Source organism: Sycon ciliatum, chromosome 10 (genome assembly GCF_964019385.1).
Source record: "Sycon ciliatum chromosome 10, ocSycCili1.1, whole genome shotgun sequence".
Classification (NCBI taxonomy): Eukaryota; Metazoa; Porifera; class Calcarea; order Leucosolenida; family Sycettidae; genus Sycon; species Sycon ciliatum.
Window position 1 is genome coordinate 26,378,995 of NC_088652.1, and position 22,500 is coordinate 26,401,494.

The 22,500-nt window shown below is 47.5% G+C and overlaps 1 protein-coding gene across 1 annotated transcript in view; it reads left to right on the forward strand.

Moving 5' to 3' along the window:
• Nucleotides 1-22,500, forward strand: part of LOC135826443 (integrin alpha-8-like) — a 71,481-nt gene that overhangs the window by 6,058 nt on the left and 42,923 nt on the right. The window contains exons 4-7 of the mRNA XM_065339053.1: nucleotides 1,483-1,607; nucleotides 7,924-7,986; nucleotides 13,101-13,182; nucleotides 15,528-15,592. Coding sequence (XP_065195125.1) covers nucleotides 1,483-1,607; nucleotides 7,924-7,986; nucleotides 13,101-13,182; nucleotides 15,528-15,592 — 335 coding nt within the window. The remainder of the gene's footprint in view (nucleotides 1-1,482; nucleotides 1,608-7,923; nucleotides 7,987-13,100; nucleotides 13,183-15,527; nucleotides 15,593-22,500) is intronic.

A 22,500-nucleotide genomic window follows, 5' to 3' on the forward strand; every position in this document is an offset into this window, starting at 1 on the left:
ATAATGTATTATGTGTAGGTTGGCTGGTGCATGTCATTCATCGTCATTATGTACATGCAGGACCTCTGTAGGTCGAAATTGTTAGGGGGTGGGGGGTGCACTTGCCTCCCGTGCCCTATGCGTAAAGCGGGATTCACAGAATTATTTTTGCGATGCGACGGCCGCGAAACCGGGAAATCCCCAAATCGCAGCCATCTCGCACCCCACGCAACTGCCGCAACTGGGCCATCGCAGAAGTTGAGCTTGGCTCAACTTTTGCAATGCGACAAACGATTTGGTGTACGATTTTGACCTTTTCTACAGCAAAGTTGTACAAAAGTTCAAGAGTTGCCTGTAAATTTGTACCAGTTGTACCAAACCTCACGAATACCATGGTGACGTACCCACCTGCATTGAAATTCGCGCCAAATCCGCAAGGCGTCGTCGCTTCGCTGACTTCTTCTGTGAATGGTATTTCGCGAGTTCGCATGGCACACCTCCGTCGCAGATCGCGTCGCATCGCGCATCGCATCGCAAAAAAGATTCTGTGAATCCCGCTTAATGACCTACAACATGGCTGCTGGTTGCCGGACTTTCGTTCCCTTGCTTTCTTCTTTCTTGTTGCCTTTCTATCTCTTTGCATTCCAAGTTTTGTATAATATTTCTTTCCTGATAACTACTGGTAAACGACAACGTAAGTGTTTAACTGGAGTGAGTGTGATTGCCTCCGGGGCCAGCTATTACAGTGGTGGCAGCGGTGGGATTCGAACCCACGCCTCCGGAGAGACTGGACGCGTGCCACGCGTAGAAGCCTGGCTTCTATGTGCGTACAAGCCTGGCAAAATATCAGTGGTGCATATAAGCATGGTTTGCATACAAGCCTGGTTTGCATTTTAAAGCCTGATGCAGAAGGCGGCTTATAATATATATACTTATAAGCCCGGCTTTTATCCGCGACTTTACGGTATGCGCCTCGTTAGAATAATGGCCTTTACAGTATTACCCAGTGGCCAAATAAGGGCTAAGACCAAACAGATACCGCAAAAGGCGACTCTGCATACGCAAAACAGGCCGTTTTGCTGTCCACTGATTGGCAGAGCCCTTGCGGTCTTTAGGCAAGCTCTGTACAATTGTTGGTGAGCCCTGAAGTTGCGCGTAGGAACGCTATGGCATGCCTTGCTCAACTCTCCCTGCTTTAGAGTGTTTCACAGTAATTCTTCTTCAAATCTGTATTCTCACGATTGCTTTTTGTCTTTGTTTTTGCTGCTGCTGCTGTTGCCGTTGTTGTTGTTGTTGTTGTTGTTGGTGGTGGTGGTGGTGGTGGTAGTGGTGGTGGTGGTGGTGGTGGTGGTGGTGGTGGTGATGGTCGTGGTGGTGGTGGTGGTGGTGTAGTTGTGTGTGTGTGTGTGTGTGTGTATATGCGTGCGTTCGTGCATATGCTTATGTTTTCTGTTGTGTACGTTTGTGCACGCGCATGTGAACATTTCACGTCCGCTTCAACAGCTTGGTGGCCTATCTTAGCACCTGGGGACACAACCTCAACCTCCTACACAGGACCTTTCGCTTTACGGAGGAATGGGCTCTTTGGTTACAGCGTTACAAGCACGCAAGCAGGACAACCTTTCAGGGTATGTATGTATATATGTATGTATGTATGTCCAACCTGTCGGAAGGCTGGCTACCCTCTTGCCAAAGCATTTTGGAAGTTGGACTAGTTTCAGCTCCACAATCCAGTGTGTCGTTACTATAATAATTATCGCTTTCATGGCTGAGGTTGTTGGTACGTCTGTTGGCCCTGGGGTCCCAGTACCCAGTTGCCGAGGCTGGTTGGTAAAATAACTCCAATTTCACTTCAAGGTACCAGTGCCTCTAGTGTCTGCTTTGATCAAAGCAGCGTGCTGTCTATACTGGTAAGCCCAGCAAGTGTAGGGTGTGCATAGGTAACTGTCTTGGCCGTCCTATTCCGATGTTAACCGCCCGATATTCCCGTCACTAAATTTTCTCGATTTCTTAGAACCAGCGAGTTTGCGATGGCAAAAGTTCGCGAAGCACAGGGGTCACCTGCGTACACCCACTGTTGAAGCTTGATTTCACGCTGATTAATATTCGCGTTACGCTCTTCTCGCGAAAATAGCTAACATTAATCCGTCGCGAATATTAGGCAGTGTACAGTACTCCAACGCATATGGCCGATTGGTTTGCAGGCCTGCCTGCGAATCATGAGGTCCCGAGTTCAAGACCCGCGCTGGTAGCAGGGAGCGTGTAAAAAGTCTTTTTTACGCGTGTTGAACTGCGCCGACACCCACGGTCAACTGGGTACTCACAGCTCGGAGTGAGAATAACAAGGATGCAGTTTACAGGGTTATGGGCCGTTACACGCCAGATTGGTTGAGAGACTAACCTCCTCTCCTCTCCCCTGACTCACTTGTGAGGTCTGCATTCGACACTAAAGTGAACAGGCATAGTGGCGGATCCCGCGAATATTATTATTATATTATTACAGTGCTCCGTGTGGTGTAGACCAGGTGTGCATTTGGGGGTCGATTCACATGGCTTCGCCAGTTGTGTGGAGTAGACAGATATCTGGCGCTTGTCTGGATCTGTTTCAATCAGAATCAGATCTGCTATCTGTTATGTCTGGCGCTTAGCCTACTTAGGGCTAGGGACTTCAATCGAAAACCAAATTCGCGAGTTTTGCATAAAACGCTAGTTTTTCTAAACCGGGAAGATGTGAGAAACAACCTGTGAAAATTTGAACCCAAAATTTGAACCCAAAATTCCAAGGCAATCTAGAGTTATAGTCAATTGAAGATCGGAAAACGGGGGAGAAAGTAGTCACAGAAGTAAATACAAGTATGTATGTGAGCCGTGTGGTTTCCGTCCAGCACTGCACTATCCGGTGCATACATGGCGATACAGGATGTGTGCATGCATGCAGTGTGCACGCATGCTGTGCGCGCCTACTTGCACAAGTCACACGTTTTCGCCGTCACTGCTTCTACAGTGTGCGCGCAGTTCCTTCGATTTTTTCGTCTACCACCAGGAAATCGCCATGGGCTGGTTTCTGTGATCATTTCCCTTCTACCGCGATAAAGCGCGAGCCTCAATGTTCTAGAATCCTCTCGGTTTAGGCTGATTCGAGGCCGCTGAACACGAAAATCGGGTGTTTCTCGCGGGGCCGAGTACGGATCTGGTCGAAATTAGTATATCGAAGTGCATCCGCGCCAAGTGCGGAGGCATTATTTTTGGAAGAATGGCATGTGGGGCACCATTGGAAAGGTAATGACCTCAGCTACCTAAAAATAGCATCGACAAGGCCGAAAAGGCCGCGGGAGAAGATACTTGGGCCTCGAACTGCATCTCGAACTGTAGCCACGAGGCGTCCATTCACTTTGTACAGGCGAGCTGTGACTGCACTTTTCGCTTTTTTGCGACTGGAACTGAACTCCCTACCCTAAGGGCCCACACACAGCATCACACAGGTTCGTATGGTTCTTCCAATAATGAAGGAACTGAAGGACAAGGAAAAGAGAACTCACATTATCAGACGTCCAGTCCAGCACAGCAAGCATGCAAAACAGCCCTCGAACCCAGGCACGCATGCGCCTTATCAAATCTATGTATACAGCAATCGCCCCCCAAGAATTTTTCCCGGGGCAAAATTATAACATAAGCAAAGAGGCAGTCTAATTTGGCGCTGACAAATATAGAGGTAGCTGTTGAAACTACAACGGCCAGATAATACAAAAGCAACAAAAACCCAACAACTTTGTGATTGCATGTGTGCGTGTGTGCGCATGTATGTGTGTGTGTGTGTGTGTGTGTGTGTGTGTGTGCGTGTGCGTGTGCGTGTGTGCGTGTGTGCGTGTGTGCGTGTGTGCGTGTGTGCGTGTGTGCGTGTGTGCGTGTGTGTGTGTGTGTGTGTGTGTGTGTGTGTGTGTGTGTGTGTGTGTGTGTGAAAAAAAGACCAAAAAGTAGAGAATCACTGGCCTGAAAAAGCCACTTCATAGCTGTGTGGTGTAGACCAGGCTGAATAGTGGCGGTCAATTCCTCGACCCTGCAAGCTGTTGAATGCTGAAATCCCAGCACAAGTTGCTATGGCTTCTGCTGTAGCATCGCTATCATCGCCTCCGCCGATGGGCGTCAAATGGTAAAATGGTGTGTGTGCATACATGTGTGTGTGTGTCACGGCTGTCCCATGCATGCGACGCGCGTTCATTCAATGTGGCGGCCAAATTTTAATCTTTTTCATTTTTTACGCGACCTGGCCTAGTCGTATGTTTGCAATTTCGCTCGACTTCATCTCAAACGGGCAAGGTCAACCGAAACCACGGGTGTTTGCCAGGTCATTCGATAGAGTTTAGAGCTTGGACTGGCCTTGCGTTCGACTGTGCCGCTGCTCGAGCGATCTTCTTGGGTTACCCACGCGCTACGCATGGTTTCTTTCTCGACGTGGGTGCAATTATTTTTGGATCGTCGCTCGATTTCAAGGGCTCACCAACCTCGTCAGCGAATTTTCTCCGCCTCGCAGACAATTTTCTAGTGTACCTCGATGTCCTAGCCTTTCGATTTCGTGTATTCCTAAGCTTGACGTGCATCACTGTAGCTTTTCGTGGCCATGTTAGATACGTTATTTTGTTCAGAAATGGAGGCTCATGTTAGCTTCCTGTCGTCGTGTTGTCGTATTGGAGGGGAGAAATTCGCGTCAAGAAGTGGACGGACGAAGTATCGTGTGGCAGATCATACTCAATCCATTTTGGCAGTGTTTCATCTCAATGTGGATGAAACCAAATACACCCTGAACTTTTTTGCCACATTTGCAAATTGGCCATGGAATGCACTGCTACTGCCAGGGGCCCAACATTCTCTGGAGCTCCAGAGGTGGATGTACACCGCTCAAAGACTGGGAGCCACACAATGGGACAAACTGTTTGAAATGCAAGTCTTCCAAGCCTGGCAGGAAGTCCAAATGCAAAACACAAACGCAAGACAAACTTGCGGCATGGGAGAAAACGCGGGCCATCGCCCGCAAGCACGAGCACATGCACGCCGCCACCACTGACAGCAGCATCACCAACAAAACCTCGCCCCACCACACCAGTACCTGATCACTGGATAGTTTAGTCTGTTCGGTTTACGAATTCAAAAAAGGAAGACAAAATAACAAAACTAAAAACACGAGCGTCGCATGGACCGAATCTGATGAGCAGCAGCACGTCACACCCGCATACCAAGTTTAGTAATAGTAATAGTAGTGTAGTATTTATTCATATTTCTCTAGGGCTTAGTGGGTAAATCTCTGCATCCAGAACAGTTCAGATAGGAATGCAATAACACACGCACAATGTCCACTATGTCACAGTGTCACAGGTAGGGAGAGAAGTGTTTGCAGCTTGCTGGGAGACGTTCAGCCGTGCATGCATTGGCAAATGGCTAGAGCAGACGGCCCGCTGCCCTTAATGTAAGGCACACACGCAAGCGTCAGAGCTACAGCAGCCAAACAGCATAGTTTATGGATTCATGAAAGACTGCACCATACACTGCGCCAACTCTGGTAGGGTGCCCTATTTGAGCATCGTCACTGGTCGGTGACGTTTTGCAGGCCTCACCATCAAAGATGCGAGGTGATGCTGCTGATCGACTTGCTGGCATGATAGTCACAAGCATAACTAACGAAGGATGGCTGGAAGTCGAAATCAGCTGTAGATGTAGATTCCAGGTATACCAGAGAATTACTGACGCCAGCACTTTATCCGATGCCCCATCAGCGTAAACTGTACGCCGATGGTCACAGGACCGTGACAGCCTTTCGATCGGAGACGGGGCTGCAAGCCCAAAGCAGCGGGTATATAGTGTTCGTCACCAGCTGAGCAAGAGAGCTTGCTGAGAGATTTAGGTGTGCACTGTTCAGCAACCAGTCCCAATATAGGTTTGTCCATGAAGGCTGGTGATCCTCAGCTATCATACAACAAATTCCTACTCACTGCGCATATGCGCAAATGGCTTGTGAAACAGCAGCAGAAACTGCACTGCCTTGACAAACGCACCAGTTACCATGATGGAGCAGATATGCCCAGCCCTGGAAGCCAACACCAAATCTCCAATCGCTAGTACAGTCGTCCCTCTCTAATCCGGCACTTTATAATCCAGCACCCTCGATAAACCAGCACAATTTTCAGTAGCCAAAATGTCCTCTTCATGCACATTGCAGCAGTAAATCAGATTTGTTAATCCAGCACCCTCCCTAATCCAGCAGATTTTCGTGGCACAAATGGTGCCGGATTATAGAGGGACCACTGTACAAGTAGCTCTTCACTAAATCATGCCTAGTGCATGCTTGCAGTGATATTTTCAGCAAGAGCGCTGCAGTTACTGCTGAGGTGATATATTGCGTCCTTGAAGTCGCAGGCGCTCATCAAAGATTTCTTGCCATCAATTCTTGGCCTTATGCAGGCACGAGGTGGTCTCCCGTGGCATTGGCCATATTACCCCGAGCTGCACTTGCTCGAGGAGCACGTTGTTTCGCTCATGGAAGTCCTTCGTGTTGGACTGAGTAGGCTTGCTGAGAGAACAGAGCGCTGAATCCATCCACGTCCACAACTACGAATAATTTACAAAAACATTCCCACTGCAGATCAGCGCTTGAAAACGGCGATGCAAATCAGCGACGTTGGGCTTCCCCATTCAAAAGGAGAGCCTTCCTAACGAAGCAATTCTCATGTGACACTACATAGTCTCTCAAGCACTCTAGTTCAGGTCTTCTTCTCTCCACTCCATTATCATTTCGATCTTCACTCGGTCGACGTGATGGTAGTAGCTATGTAAATAATTATGATGGATTCCTCCCGATCCTCGTCGCGGCTAAAATTTGTTCGGTGTTTGTCTAAATTCTCAAACTGACAGGGTTTACAAGAGAAATGTACCTAATTTTGTGCGATTGATGCGAATAAATCGGAATATGTCCGACTACATAAATCCGTGCGGTAAACCGCGTGAAAGGACGCCATGTCATTAGTTGGTGCACATGAAGTCACCGTGGTGTGTGTGTGTGTGTGTGTGTGTGTATGGGTGTGTGTGTGCGTATGTGTGTATGCGTGTATGTGTATGTGTGTGTATTGTGTTTCTGTGCACACAGGTGTATGTGTGTGTACGATTGTATGTGTGCGTGTATGTGTTACGAATTTGTATTACGACTATGATTTACGCATGTCGTTGTATTTGGTTCTTGTCTTGTGGAGTCCAGTGTCTGATGTCATATATGGTCTAGGTGTACGCGCGAGTATGGTGTGATGTGTGACGTTTATGGTATGTGGTGCATGCAAGAGTACGCGTTGTCAGAGTGTGAGGATGTGCTTCCGTCTGTGTGAGAGTGACTGTCAAGTGAATGCTGGACATGCGCAGTGCTAGTTTGGTCTGGGAATGAGAGTCATGTGTGATTTTGTCCGTGGTCTGGTTGTCTTGGCCTTGGTCATGTGTTCTGTACGTATTAGTCCCTGATTGGTCGTTTCGATGTGTTCGCCCTTTTCTCTGTTTTATAACTGTTGGTTGTTTATTATTTCTTTGTCTTTTCTCCCCCGTTCTCCCGCCCACCAGTTAGTTATTTATTCCAAGAGATCTTATTCAAGAAACTGTGTCGTCCTCTTGCCCGCGTGGATGAGTCGGAGAGTGGTTGTGTGGCGGGGAGCGGGGGGAAATTCCCTTACATATGTGTGCATGTAACAGTTATGTGCGTGCTCCGTGCGTGCTCCGTGCGTGCTCCGTGCGTGCTCCGTGCGTGCTCCGTGCGTGCTCCGTGCGTGCTCCGTGCGTGCTCCGTGCGTGCTCCGTGCGTGCTCCGTGCGTGCTCCGTGCGTGGATGCATGCGGACACGTGTTTGCACGCGGTCTTATCTCCTCTGCTTGCTCATGTGTGTTGTGTGCTCACGTGTGTGTGTCCACTGTTCAGGCTTGCGGTCCAACCAACCCTGGTGTCCAGTACATTTTTGACCCGCAGGCCCTTTCTAGCATCGTGAGTGCAGTGTCTCGCGTTAAAACTCACTGGTGTACCGTACCCCATATGCCTGTTTGTTGTACGACTTTAAATAAATCCAACCAACCAACCAACCCCTGCCACCTTTGTTGGTTTCAGGGCTCGTGTACTTTCTATTTGAAGTAGGCATACCTACTGTAAAAGCTATACATATAACGAAGTGCTAACTCCAAGGGCCTGTCCACACTAGGTAATAAAAACGGCGTGCCGTTTCAGAGTACGTGACGTACACGCGGTGCTCTGTCCACACTTGGCTCTGTCACCATGGTACCACTATGGGTACCTGCTCATTTTTGTCCGTCGGTACACTATGGGCAGTATTGCGCAAGTGACGATTACAAGGTTTGTAGCGTGTAGACCAGGCAAGCACTCTCTGGCTTGGTCTAGACCTACCCAGCTAGCTACGAAAACGAGCGGCGGCCCAGCGATGGCAGTACTGACGCCGAGCTCAAGGAACATCACCCTGAACTCTGTTCCAGGTACGGAACACACTCTCGCGGCAGCGCAGCGTCAAGGTCGAGGCCCGCTATAGCATCGCTTGATGAACTAGTGGTGGTGGCCGCCGTGTATTTCCAGTAAAAGTCCCAGGCTTTGGCCTTCAGGTCGTCAATTTTGTTCATCACAACTGAACAGGGTTCTACTTCCTATCCAAACAGTTTCAAATACTCACTCGTCAGTGAATTATCTCTCTCTTTCTCTCTCTACTACACCTTCCTCTTCACCAGACCCCGGGATTTCTCTGCATGTCCAGCCACGACTGTATCAATGTCGCCTCAGAGTCGTAGCTGAAACGGACGTGTGGCATTATGAAAACTCCAAAGCAAAAACAAGCTGCAGCAGCTGGAAACAGCAAGAAAAAATGCGATTCGAAAACTCCACCGATCGACTCTCACACAACGAACACTGCGAAAACGGCACGTAGATGAGAAACGTGCTTTTACAGGGGTCCTCGACTCACGTTCCGCGTGAATCCCACGTTCCCTGTTATCGGCCATTTTTCGTCACTCACCTTGGCAACAAGCATGTTTACGGCGTGTTTACGTGGTTTTCTACCTAGTCTGGACAGGCCCTAGGCTAAGGAGTTAACGAGGAGAAATCTGTCGTTAAAATAAAAATCGTTATACAGAAATCGATACATAATCTGTTGAGCGTTAAGAATGCGTGAGTATCGTTACCTTTGGTTCACGTAAACCAGTCAATTTTAGGAAATCGTTATAACATGCGCCTCGTTAGAACGAGAGAGCTTGGAAGCTCAGGGCCCTACGCTATGCTTTTTTTGCAAAAAAAAGCATAGAGATGTTATAAATTTTTCATTTCTCCTATTTTTTTCAAGACATAACCTGGGATTCGAACCCGCATTATCGCCCTGCATGCATCCCCCGATACACTTCGCATACATACTAATTCTTCCAAGTTGCTTCACGTTATGATCTTGCATTTGAAAGCCCTATTTGAATATTGTGGCCAGCTGTTTGTGGCCAGCCGTCTTTTTGATGGTACGGTACGGTACGGGACAGGTATGGTCGATGGTAATACGACAACGTCTACCACCTTGATGACCTAGGCAAAAAAAGCATAGGGATGTTATAAATTTTTCAATTCTCCTATTTTTTCTTTCAAGGCATAACCTGGGATTCGAACCTGCACAATCGCCCTACATGCATTACCCGATACACTTCGCATTCATACTCATTCTTCCAAGTTGCTTCACGTTATGATCTTGCATTTCAAGGGCGTCGGAACCGCACCGGCCCGGGCGGCCATGGCCGCCCCACTTTTTCGCCTTTTTTTTTTTTTAGCACACTGCAACAAAGCGCGATGATCTCAGCGCAAACGTGGCAAATCCTTGTCCCCAATCGTGGTTTGTTGCAGAATCAAAAGTCCATGTACACTGAAATGGCACCAAATGCCTGGGAATGCTTGCAATTGGCTTCAATTTTTGAATTTTTTTCCCGGGGGAGGGTAATGTTTGTCTCCGATCGTAGCATCTTCTTGGTTTTTTGCAGAATCAAAAAGTCTTTCATTGTAGTTACCGTACACTGAAATAGCACCAAATGCCCGGAAATGCTTGCAATTGGCTTTAATTTTTGAATTTTTTTCCTTGGGGAGGACCCCCGGACCCCCCTTCCATGGCCGCCCACCTCCTTAGTCGTTCCGACGCGCCTGCATTTGAGAGCCCTATTTGAATATTGTGGCCAGCTGTTTGTGGCCAGCTGTTTGTGGCCAGCTGTCTTTGATGGTATGGTACGGTACGGTACGGGACAGATACGGGATAGCGCCAGGCGTGACACACACAAACAAACAAACACCAAATTAAAGCTGTGTGGACCCTGGCTAGCGCCAGACGCTACTGAAGTAACGTCTTCTGCATAGCCACGGGAATTAAAGCTGTGTGGACCCTGGCTAGCGCCATACGTTACTGAGGTAACGTCTTCTGCATAGCCACGGGAATTAAAGCTGTGTGGACCCTGGCTAGCGCCAGACGTTACTGAAGTAACGTCTTCTGCATAGCCACGGGAATTAAAGCTGTGTGGACCCTGGCTAGCGCCAGACGTTACTGAAGTAACGTCTTCTGCATAGCTACGGGAATAATGGCTTTTACAGTATAGGTTGAATCCTGATAATTCGAATATGGCTTATTTCGAACATACCGCTTAATCAGAAGTTTTTCCAGGACCGATTTCTGTCAATACGATTCTCACATAAAAAAATTCTGATAATTCGAACCTCGAACCGGACATGTTCGGTTACTAGTAATTAGAAGTTCCACTGATTCCACTTACATAGAAAATGTGTGGGATTTGTGCTGATAATTCGAAGTTAGCAAAGTGTAATTCGAAGTTCACTGTACACTGTACTGGTCAGTTCAGTTTTCATGAGCAGGCTGTGCCGGTCAGTTCAGTATCCGTGAAATCTGTGTCTAAGGTCCATAGCGCAACTATGCGTGACCATGAGAGCATTTTGATATACATATTGTGTTGTGGGTTCATGTTTGGATAATTAGAATAACCGGATAATTCTTTAATAACGAAGGTACGTGTTGGGTCGTAAGTATCCACGCAAACACACATCCAGTCAAAATAAGGCACTTGTCAAAGTATCCGAACGTTTTCGGTCCCTTCTCACGTTTTCGGTCCCTTCTCATCAAGGATTTTACAGGGAATGGCTCAAGTTGGAAAGACTAAAACTTATATAGCGTAAAGATATGAGATAACAACACTCGTGACAAGGTGGAAAATTATCAAGTTCAGAACGACACAAAACTCGAAGGAAATAATAATAGTGACAACAACATAGTGAGCAAATTAAGTTACATTGTTAACACCTCGACGAGGAGTAACACCAAACAATTGTAGCGACAACACATTTTCTTTCTGTACGCAAAGTTCAGGATCTAACTTACGGATATACAAAGCTTCTAACACAGCCAGATGCAACGCACATCTACCACGTGACAATATTGAGAACACATTATCACTGTACAACTCACGACAATTGGTACGGGCTGACGGATGTTGCTTGATTGACGAAGAGCGATTCCTAGCTCCGTTGGGTGTTGTCTCCTCCAATGTCCCGTCATCTCGCCTCTTCGCGGCATCACCGCTATCCGTCTCTTTGCTTTTCCGCGGCCTTCCACGTTTTCTGACACTAGCCGTTGTGTGCGCGATGCCCAGTGTCCTTTCAGCTACGTCTCCTCCATTGCGGATTTCTATTGAGCTTCTTACTCCAACTTGTCTGGTGTCCGATATTGAGGTTCGTTTTCGCGGTCTACCACGTTTTCGAATATTGACTGTTGTCACTTCCGTTGTCGTTGTACGTGCGCCCTCACCAGTCCGTATTTTTACTTGGCTTCGCGTAACCCTTCCCGACGCCGACAGATCCTTTGTCAATTTCGGTGGTTTACGTGTCGGTCTTTCACCATCTTTCACGCTGTTCTCAGCTGGCCCCTGCCCTACACACGCGGAGGAGGACGGGCATGCAGTCACATCTTCACGGGAGGAGGAAGATCCACCGATGGACTGGTCAGCACATTTTGGAGGACGACCACGGCGAGGACGACACTCGCGCGCATCAAGCAGAACAAAACTTAACGGCACATGTGACGAATGCGCGCGCCCAGGTGCTGAAGGGTTCTACCTACATACCGATTTTCACATTGTCGGCATTGAAAGAAATAGATAAGGTTACTTTTACTAAGGGTAGGTAGAACGTAACGTAACGTTGCGCGCATTCGGATTCGTAATAGCAATCTCCGGATTTTTGTGGGTTAGCGAGGTGAAATTCTAACGAATTCTGTCTCAAAACCGGCAAATGACTGTACATGTACATATCGCTTTGCACATAACCACTTCAAATGTTAACGATTTTTTTTCGGGGCCGTCCGTGAATATTGACCCAACCCCTCCCTTCCCTCCCCATCAGAACGTAAAAAAAAATGTTGATATAATACATGCAGAAATCGTACCGGTAAGTGTGTCACTGCTCCTATGGCCGTGTACATGTATCAATGTTTTCTGAGACGAAATTGGTCAACCCCCCTCCCACCCTATAACGAAATTATTTTGTTTTGTGAAAAAAATTTGATATTTGTGGACGACCCCAATAATAATATAATAGAATTAAATGTTCGTTAACATTACTGGTCTTGCAGTAAACCAGCCACACTAGTAGCACGGATTACCTTCACTGGGGGCAGGGGTAACTGCAGTTGGATCCCGGGACGGATACCCTGATGCCGTCAATCCTTTTCTGCACCTTGTCCTCACCCACTAACTGAAGTGTGGTGAGTGCTTAAGTGGGATCATTTTTCCAAGTCCACCCATAGTTTGGGGATTTTTAGGGGGTGTTGGCCGTTAGGCGGTTCAATAGCCAATTGAGTCATCTTTCCAAGATTCCTTTTGAGCCTCTCTCCCCTCTCCCGGGGAGACCCACGTGGCCAGTTTTGGCAGTGAGCAAGTACAAGTGTGTGTGTGTGTGTGTGTGTGTGTGTGTGTGTGTGTGTGTGTGCATGCTTGCGTGTATGTGTGTGTGTGTGTGCGTGCGTGCGTGCGTGCGTGCGTGCACGTGCGTGTATTTTGCGTGGATGCATCCAGACCGAATCGGTGTATCGCCCTGTAGGCTACTGCATAGATGCCGATGCTACTTTATCGAATTTCGGACTGACTCGCTTCTGCTGTAAGTCGCCTTGCCTCTTTCTCTACATGTTAACCCTTGGGAGTGTGCTCTCGTCGATATCGACGGGTGGTGACAGGTCCGCACTCCATCATGTACTCTACTTACCGTAACTTAGTCAAATCTCAACCGATTTTCGAAATCTCAACCGATTTTCGAAATCTCAACCGATTTTCGAAATCTCAACCGATTTTGGAAATCTTAACATCCAGCAGGTAGTGGAGCAGGCGACAACTTTCACACCAAGGTTCACCTCAAAGGTTCAAAGGTGCAATTCGAGTGACAGGAACGGGCCCAAACAAGCTGTAAGTCGTAGCCTGCGGGCACCGTGACCAGGTGACTGGTGTACGGACGAGCACGTGACCGCTTACTCAACCGTGTTCGATTGGGAATAAGGGCCGAACGCTGCACCGCAGCCTTTTTGGACCAGACCCAGTCGACTCAACGTCCAAAGGACTACACATATGGGCCAATCGCCGTCAGCCGTGCTTTTATGAGAACGAAATGGCGTTTTTAGTGACATTTTGCATACAAATCCCCATCTAGTAGGGCGCAGTCACCCAGTTTCGGTGGAAGTGGCAAGTTCGATTGGGAATAAAGGAGGACGGGAGTGTCTCAGCTTTCTCGGACCACGACCATTCGACTCGGCACCCAGAAGACTACAACTGGTGAAAATTGTAGACTAATTCCCCTACTCCGGTTCCCCACGCTGTCACGCACAGACCAGCCAACTGGAACACGCACTTAGGTGTAGAAGAAGTTAGAATACATTCATAGGAGTAAAATACCCTTGTATTGGGAGAGCAACCGAAAGAAAAACCGAACGACACCACCGGAAGACCTCGGCAATCAAAAAACCGCCACTTCCAGAGCTACAGTCCATTCAGAAAAAGATGGACTTCTAGCTTTTGGCCATAAATGGGTCAAACTTTGAGTTTTTTTAGAATTTTTTTCTGCAATCCCTTATGGAATCCTCTTCCAATTATGTTTCTGAAGTTTTTTTGTCCAAAAAGCAAGCCATGACAAGAATAGAATTTCGGCCAGGTTTTGCCCCAACAGCACTGAATTGGGAAAAACCATAAAAATCCAGGCCGTTTGACCCTGCCTGCAAACGTGCATTGTGCGGTTCGAACCCCAGTTCAGGTACCCTTTTTGGACCCTTTTTCAAATTTCAAATTTCGCAGCACTGCACTGTGTACGATGAAATCACGAAAAATCGCCAAATACGGGAGCTCGCCAGAGCCAGAGCCCATCTTTTTATGAATGGACTGTAGAGAGAAAGAAAGATGTGGCAAAAGTACGACGCCTGCGCACAAACGACCCTCTCAGCGTCGTACACTGTGTACGCTGAATACAGAGCACATTACAATACCGCGCATGGACTGCATGAAGCCTGCGCCCGCGGCGACGAGCCGCGGCCAGAACAAGGCGCAGGACGCATGCAGTCTCAAGAACAAATAAACGTGAAGTAAACTGAAATCTTCGAAGAGAACAGTTCAAACAAACGATCAAGGGAAGTCATAATAATAATAATAGAAAGAAGCAGAACAAAGATCGACAGGGTGGAGTTGCTTGGACGCAACGTAGACTTCTACAGTATCGTGTAATGCAGCAAGGAACGGAACTAATTACGTAAATGTAAGAAAACGACGTACCAACACTCGACTGTAGCAAGTCTTGAAGACGCATGCACCGCAGGGAGAGAACAATTACATTTCAAAATTTGATCTTAGGATATACTTCCCTCGTCATACTAGTCATGCGTATATGTACATGTCCCTGTAGATGCCTCCAAAAGGCTACTTTTCAATTTATTTCCCTTGCATTAAGACTTTGTAGTTCCTTTCTATTGCAATATGAAAATAAAGTACAAATTGACGTAGAGCATGAAAAGAGCTTCATTTTGATATGCATGTCATACTATACAAAATATGGGTTCACATACATTCAAATGGGACTTCGGATATAAGGACACTTCGTGAATAAGGACACTTTTCTGATGTCCCGCCAAATGTCGTTATTCGCAAAGTTGACTGTACACTGGTGTGAAGGAAGACGTAACGTTTGTGTGGCGATTCATGTTGTCCTCGTGTTGACAACTCCGTGTTCGTGCATTGTGAGGAAGGGTGTCCTGCTGTGAGCCTTGGTTATACAGTAAGACTGGGTTACGCCACCTCTGGTTTTAGCCCTTTTAGCGACCGTTTTTCCATGCACGTTTAGTACTGTTGGGGCACCTCCTCCCATACCATCTACAACCTTTCCCAAGCTGCTCTGCATGCATGCATGTTTGGCAAATGTTCTCTGATATGTCTTTCTGTATGGTCTGTGCTACACTTGTTCTTCACCAGATGATGATGGTTTCACTTCACGGCGCGCACAACCTTGTGTCGCAGGCGTATCCTCAACTGTGACGGTTAGTGGCCAGCAGTAGCATGTGTGTCCGTGTGTGTGTGCGTGCGTGCGTGCGTGCGTGGGTGTGTTTCCATGTGTGTATGTGTGTGTGTGTGTGTGTGCGTGTGTGTGTGTGTGTGTGTGTGTGTGTGTTTCCGTATGTGTATGAGCGCATGTGTGTGTGTTTCCGTGTGTATGGATGTGTCCGTGTGTGTGTATGTCCGCGCGTGTGTGTGTATGTGTGCACACATGTTTGTGGATGTCCGTGTGTGTGTGTGTGTGTGTGTGTGTGTGTGTGTGTGTGTGTGTGTGTGTGTGTGTGTTACCCTGTGGGTGTGTGGGTGTGTGTGCTTGTGTGTGTGTGTGTACGTATACTCTCTATTTGAAGTGTGCATAGCTGTTACGCATAGACTGCTTCTGGCTACATTGACTCTTGTTTAATCAGTGGTGCTAGTGAAGCATATCAGATCCACTCTGATTTAGCCACCCGCACTAGTCTGGGCATTACTCTAATTTCAGAAATTTTCGGCGCTCAATATTTTCGGTATGAGGGCAACCGGCCAGGTTAGGTGAACAGAAATTTCGGTACAGAGAAACAGTTCCCTATTGGATTATGTGTGTTAGCGTTTGTTCGGTGTATTGCAATTTTAGGTATGAAACAGACGCACCGAAAGTACCGAAAATAAAAAAGTACACTGAAAATTTGTCAACTTACAGCACACTGTGAGCATTTCCGTACTACCCCCCCCCCCCAAAATCGTACTACCCTTGTGTAAACGCCGTCACTGGGGGCAGGGGTAAATGCAGTTGGATTCCAGGACACGGATACTCTGTTGCCGAACCAAAATTATGTCCAACGAGAGAGCTTGGAAGCTCAGGGCCCCACGCTATGCTTTTTTTCGCCTAGCTCATCATGCACGTTATTAGAACTGATGGAAACGTTTTTTACTCCATTAATTGGCTACACCATTCTATTGCAAAAAACGTTTCAATCAGTTTGAATATGAGTTTCACACAGTTATTATATACACCACTGCTCAAAAACGGTCTCTTGGCTTTCTTCCGAAAATAATAAAATCCAAATTTTCGCGCCAGGCCCATCTTCAGGAATAGCAAATCCAGAACAAAGACTATGGTTATTATATCTGACAAAAACGATGAGACAAATAGCACCAAAAGAAAGCAAAGGACAGCGCAAACAAAACCAGCAGCAACAGCAGCAGCAGAAGCAGCAACAGGAGCAGTAAAAAAAAACACAGGAAGCAGGCCAGAACATGACAATCCCCCAAAACCAAGCAGTAGCATCACACCATACCCAGCAAAAGTAAACGTGTATGTACTGTTATAAAAAGCACAAACTGAACATATTTTTGGGCCTGGCCCGAAAAATTGGATTTTATTCTTTTTGGAAGAATTTGTAGCCGAGAGACCGTTTTCGAGTAGTGGTGTATAACTGTGTGAAACATGAACTGTGGCTACAGTGGAGTCCGCACACCCTCAGGAAGGTGGATATGAGTTAGGCGAAAGTAATTGTAGAATTTATTGGGTTATATCTTTACTTATAAAAAAGAGGCACCTGTGACGTGTGTCTGTGTGTGTGTGTGTCACGCTCCTTATAGAGAAGAGGCACCTGTGACGTGTGTGTTTGTGTCACGCTGCCCTGAGCACGCGAAGCGTGCGAACAGTGTAGCACAGTGTAGCTAGCTAGCGGCCGCAGAAGCACTGAGCACGCGAAGCGTGCGAATCGTGTAGCTAGCGGAAGCAGCCACAGAAGCTCAGTACTGAGCACGCGAAGCGTGCGAATCGTGTAGCCACCACCACGTGCTGAGCACGCGAAGCGTGCGAACAGTGTACGTGGTAGCAGACACGATCAGTAGATCTACGAAGTACGAGTAGCAGTAGCATGCTAGCAGCCGCGCGCAGAAGCACTGAGCACGCGAAGCGTGCGAATCATGTAGCCACCTAGCCTAGGCCTAGGCCAGGTAGCACTAGCAGCCGCACAAGCGCTGCGGACCACGTGAACCGTTCTCTGCAAATAGAAACATCTGCAACAAAAGGATACAAAAGATCTGCACTGACTGCACTCTGCATCTGATCTGCAGTGAAGAGCGCATCGCACTTTTGTTCGTAAGTATTAGTTAGTTTATGAATTTTTTGAGCAGCTTCATCCGCCACCAGGTGATGGACAACCCTGACCAGCCTCCCGAAGGCGTAACAGACGTCCCTCCTTCTCCTTCCAACGATGAAGAACCTCCCTCACCAGGACTTCAGCGGTCTGGCCACCACCACGTGCTGAGCACGTGTGCTGTTCACGTACTTGCTTCACCCGCATGCCACAAAGTCATTCGGCCAGGCAACGCTGGCCGGTGGTGCTGCTAGTAAAATTTATACAAAAGAGAAGGACCAAGGAACTACAAGTTACGCTATACTGCCCACTAACACCACCAGTTACTAAGCGATCAGCTCATGCGATAACATTGCACGACACTGACCGACGGTATCGTCATCGACATGCATGAACATCCGCCAACGTCCTTCAGAGCTGAGACTTTCAGCTCGTGCTTATCTTGGTTGCGCTCACCTTCCCCTCCTTATGTTATTTCTATAACTTAGAACCTTCCAAGTTGGAAGTCTGTTTGAGTGCGCATCCAAGATGTGCTAGAGCTGTTAGCCAGTTAGTTGTAAACGTCAGTACCGTCGGTCAGTGTCGTGCAATGTTATCGCATGAGCTGATTGTTTAGTAACTGGTGGTATTAGTGGGCAGTATAGCGTAACTTGTAGTTCCTTGGTCCTTCTCTTTTGTATAAATTAAACCTTGGCTCTCCATCTGAGTCCATTCCTGCACACCTGATGAGCCGTCTTTATATAAAATTATTGTATGATTAGCACCATATCCTTCACACACTCATACTCAGCCCAAGGGAACAAGGAAATTGTTTTGGAGATAGTGTGCTGCTTCGAGTAACTTGTCTTGTAATGCAAAAGCTCAAAGAGCTGGAAAGCAATGCCAGACCACCGGCAGCAACTGGCTCGCGAGGAGCCGCAATAAACCCACATTGTGCCACAATGGGGTTGCAAGGCAAAGCCAATGCTATTGGCTGAGTGAACGAGCGCTCATCGACCTGCTCCCGTTTCCGTACCCTGCGCTGGCTGCAGCAAGGCCTGCATTTTCGCCGATCTGCGCGTCGTTTGTGTACTGGACGCGCTTTTAGTGTGCATGAGGCAAAAAAGGAACAGCCGGGGTCACAGAGCGCGTGTGAGTGTCATGCAAATCGGAACCTAAAAAGGACTGGCCAGCGTACAGCTGGTGAGGTGCTAAGTCTACGGCTACATGATGTGGTGCGGGATCATTGTTTGCATGCATTTGTGTGGAAGTGCGTGCGTGCGAATATGAAAACGGCCTACTTGTAGAGGAAGCATTACATGTTTCAAAATTGTTTTCATGACTTTCGTGAACAAACTCATTCATGGAACTACTAACATTAGTATTACCAACAGCAGAACAAACAGGCACATAATTATTTGGTGTGTGGAGACCAGGACCTAACTGGTTGGTGCTTTCTCCAGCTCCACCTCGAGTGATTTCACTTAGCTCAGCCTCTTGTTCCGTCTTGATGATGTCAGCCATCTGCGTTGACTTGCCGGCGTCGTCCTGGGCTGCCGCCGCTGCTGCTGCTGCTGCGTTGTCGTCGTCTCCGAATCGCGTCGGTGCACGAGACAGATGGCCACTCCGTATGGTGTACATAGGTTCGCTGTGGCATCGATCCGCGACGCTCCTCAGCTCTCTGGTTGGTTCGAGTGTGGCGATGCCGGACCCTCTCCGCAGAGAATCCGGCTCGAAGGACCAATGTTTTCATGAGATCCTAGTGCCCCGTGGCACAACCCTCGTCACAGACACAAGCTCCTAATTCTCTTGTTGGTTAGAAGGTGTTCTTTATTGATCTGTCCCTGTTCTCGGGAGTTGTAAGTGATTGTAGGAAAAATAGTGTGCAAAGTGAGTCGGACATGTATGGAAAAGTGTTGTATCGTGCTCTTTACAGTGGGTGCCCAATCGGGCAAAGCACAAACGAAAAGGGTGCCGCGAGTCAGTGCTGTCATGCAGCAACAACGGGAATAAAAACTACAAGTCCTTCCTTGTTATAACGAGTCTGCATACTTTTCAAAGCGCAACCTGGCGTAACTCGGCTGTCCCTTGACCAAATCTGACAATTGAAAAGTCTATCGACATTAGAATTGTCTTAGCTATCGGCTCGAAAAACCCCGAAGGCGATCTGAGGTCGGAGAGCGGAGTTATGAGACTCGAACTAAATTCGCTCGGCAAAGTCTACTCGGGCGCGTGAATTTTGAACTCGTTTTTGGGGGTTTTCCCTGACTCGCAGTCCACGCAGACACAGATAGTTCACATCATTGTAAAGGCATGTTTCTCAGCTCTCATGTAAAAAAATGTGAGCAATCTGCGATACAATTTGTTGAAATGGCAGAGAATTTGAATTGGGCGCACGCAATGCTGGCTTTGGAGCGCCGAATCGCACTGCGGCGCTAGTTCTGTGGATCCAATGATTGTTAGCTGGCTATCGCTGTGTTCCTCTGGCCAAGAGCTTTCCAGAAAGCCCAAGATCACCAAAATTGGCCAAAGGACACCAAAGTTACGACCAAATAAGTAACTTGGCTCGCGTATGCAGTGCATTCCTTGAAATAATCGTGGGCCCTAACGGGTTAAAAAGCTGAAGAAATAATGATATTGAAAACACATGGAAACGAGTTATGAAGCAACTATCCACGACTGTAACAAGATAATAAGCGGTCAGTACGTGTAAACAGGGCACCAAAACTGACAGGCTACTGAGACATTCAGCGACCTAAGACCTAGCTCTCACACATCTCCAGTGCGCAAACCAACAACCTTCCAACTTGGAAGGTTCAAGGTTGGGTAGGACCAAAGAGGGGAAGGTGAGCGCAGCGGAAATGTGCACCAGCTAAGTCCCATGGCAACAAAGAATGCCGACTGTTACAGGACGATGACGAGACCAGTTAATAACATGACAATGCGGTCTAACTACAATTCGAAGCAGCAGAGCAACACACCACCTAACTTGGGTGGGTCAGCAATATCAGAGATAAAGGAAAGGGGAGCTTGCGAAAACGAATTGTACAAAACCGGACGCCAATATCTAACGGTGCTCCGCATGCATGACACTACCGTAAAAGTCCGTAAATAAGTACTTGAAGTACGTATTTACTTTCGAATTTAATGACCACACCCGTACCAACTTTCGGGCGAAATTGAACTTGGATAATGAGCCAGTATGAAATGTAAAATAGAAGAAGAAAACACATGGAAACGAGTTATGAAGCAACTATCCACGAATGTACTCCAGTAGCAAGATAATAAGCGGTCAGTATGTGCGAAAACAGGGCATCAAAACTGACAGGCTACTGAGACATTCAGCGACCTAAGGCCTAGCTCTGTTTTAAGTGTTCGTTTTCAGGGATGCAGTGACGAAAATATAGATGTGTTGCAACTGCTTTTTCTCCACCTGCTCCCAGTCCCGTGCCATCTCCACACTTATACAAAGGGACGACGATAACTACATTCAGGAAGTGACTGTTTATTACTTGGTCCTTGAAGGGTGATGGCGTTCCTACGGATGCGGAAAACTCGGCCTCTATAATGAAACAGAGTCTGACGCGAACCGTGAATTTTTTTTTTTTATCACAAGACGACGACGGAAACACAACTAGACTTGACGAACTCAAGACGAAGACTGCTTTTCACACCGCAGCACCACGCGCATGCACCAACATGACGTACACACGACGTACACAAAATAACGGACTACAACATAACTCCCTCCCAAGAGTAGAATCGTCCTCGATTCTAATAATAAAACAGAGTAAAAAGAGGAAAGGATCACACAAATCACTCTATCAAACCACACCAGTCACACCCAGAAATAAAATACTTCTGCCTGCACTGCAGATTATAAAAAACTCTGTCCGCCCACCCAGATCACCAGCCACGATCGCTGTCACACGTGTAGGAACTGATAACCTCAAAAACTCTAAACTACTTCACTCAACACACCACCTCACGATCACGCAAAACTTCTAAAATGTGAGAGCACAAATCATAAGAATAACAAAAAAGGACAAAATCCACTGGCTCTGTGGGGACCTCTAGTTATCCTCATAGAAGAGCAAATCAAAAAAAGAACAGAACACACGCGCTGTGCGGTTGCCTCTTTACCCTCGAGGAGAGCAAATAAAAAAGAACAAAATGTTGGGAGAACAGAAAATACAAAACTCACATACTCCTCACGTTCACAACAACACATACCCTCTCACCAACGAAACTCCTCACGCCGTCTGCCATGTCGTCCGCCATCTCAAGGAGCGCTGCTCAGCGTCGACATCCTCACACTGCAGCCTCTTGTCTTCACCTTCCATCCTTCTTTTTTTTAAAGTTTTTCTTCTGGGCACAGTTTACGTCGTGTCCGGGACCACCAGTGACGACGACTGACAAGAGACGCGAGAGACGAATGATGAAGGACGAGGACGACAGACGAACTTCTTGAAGACGGACGAAACTGTGACGACAGGACGACTGGAGATGACATCGGAAACTGGGAGCGAAGGCCACGCAGGACGAATCCAGAAGTTGACGTTTACAACAATTTCCATCACCGCTGCCACCAATGTTGCATCTGCCTTTTCTCCACCTGCTCCCAGTGCCGTGCCATCTCCACACTTATACAAAGGGACGACGATAACTACATTTAGGAAGACTGTTTATTACAAGACGACGACGGAAACACAACTAGACATGACGAACCCAAGACGAAGACTGCTTTTCACACCACAGCAACACGCACATGCACCAACATGACGTACACAAAATAACGTACTACAACAGATGTGCCTTGGCATGAC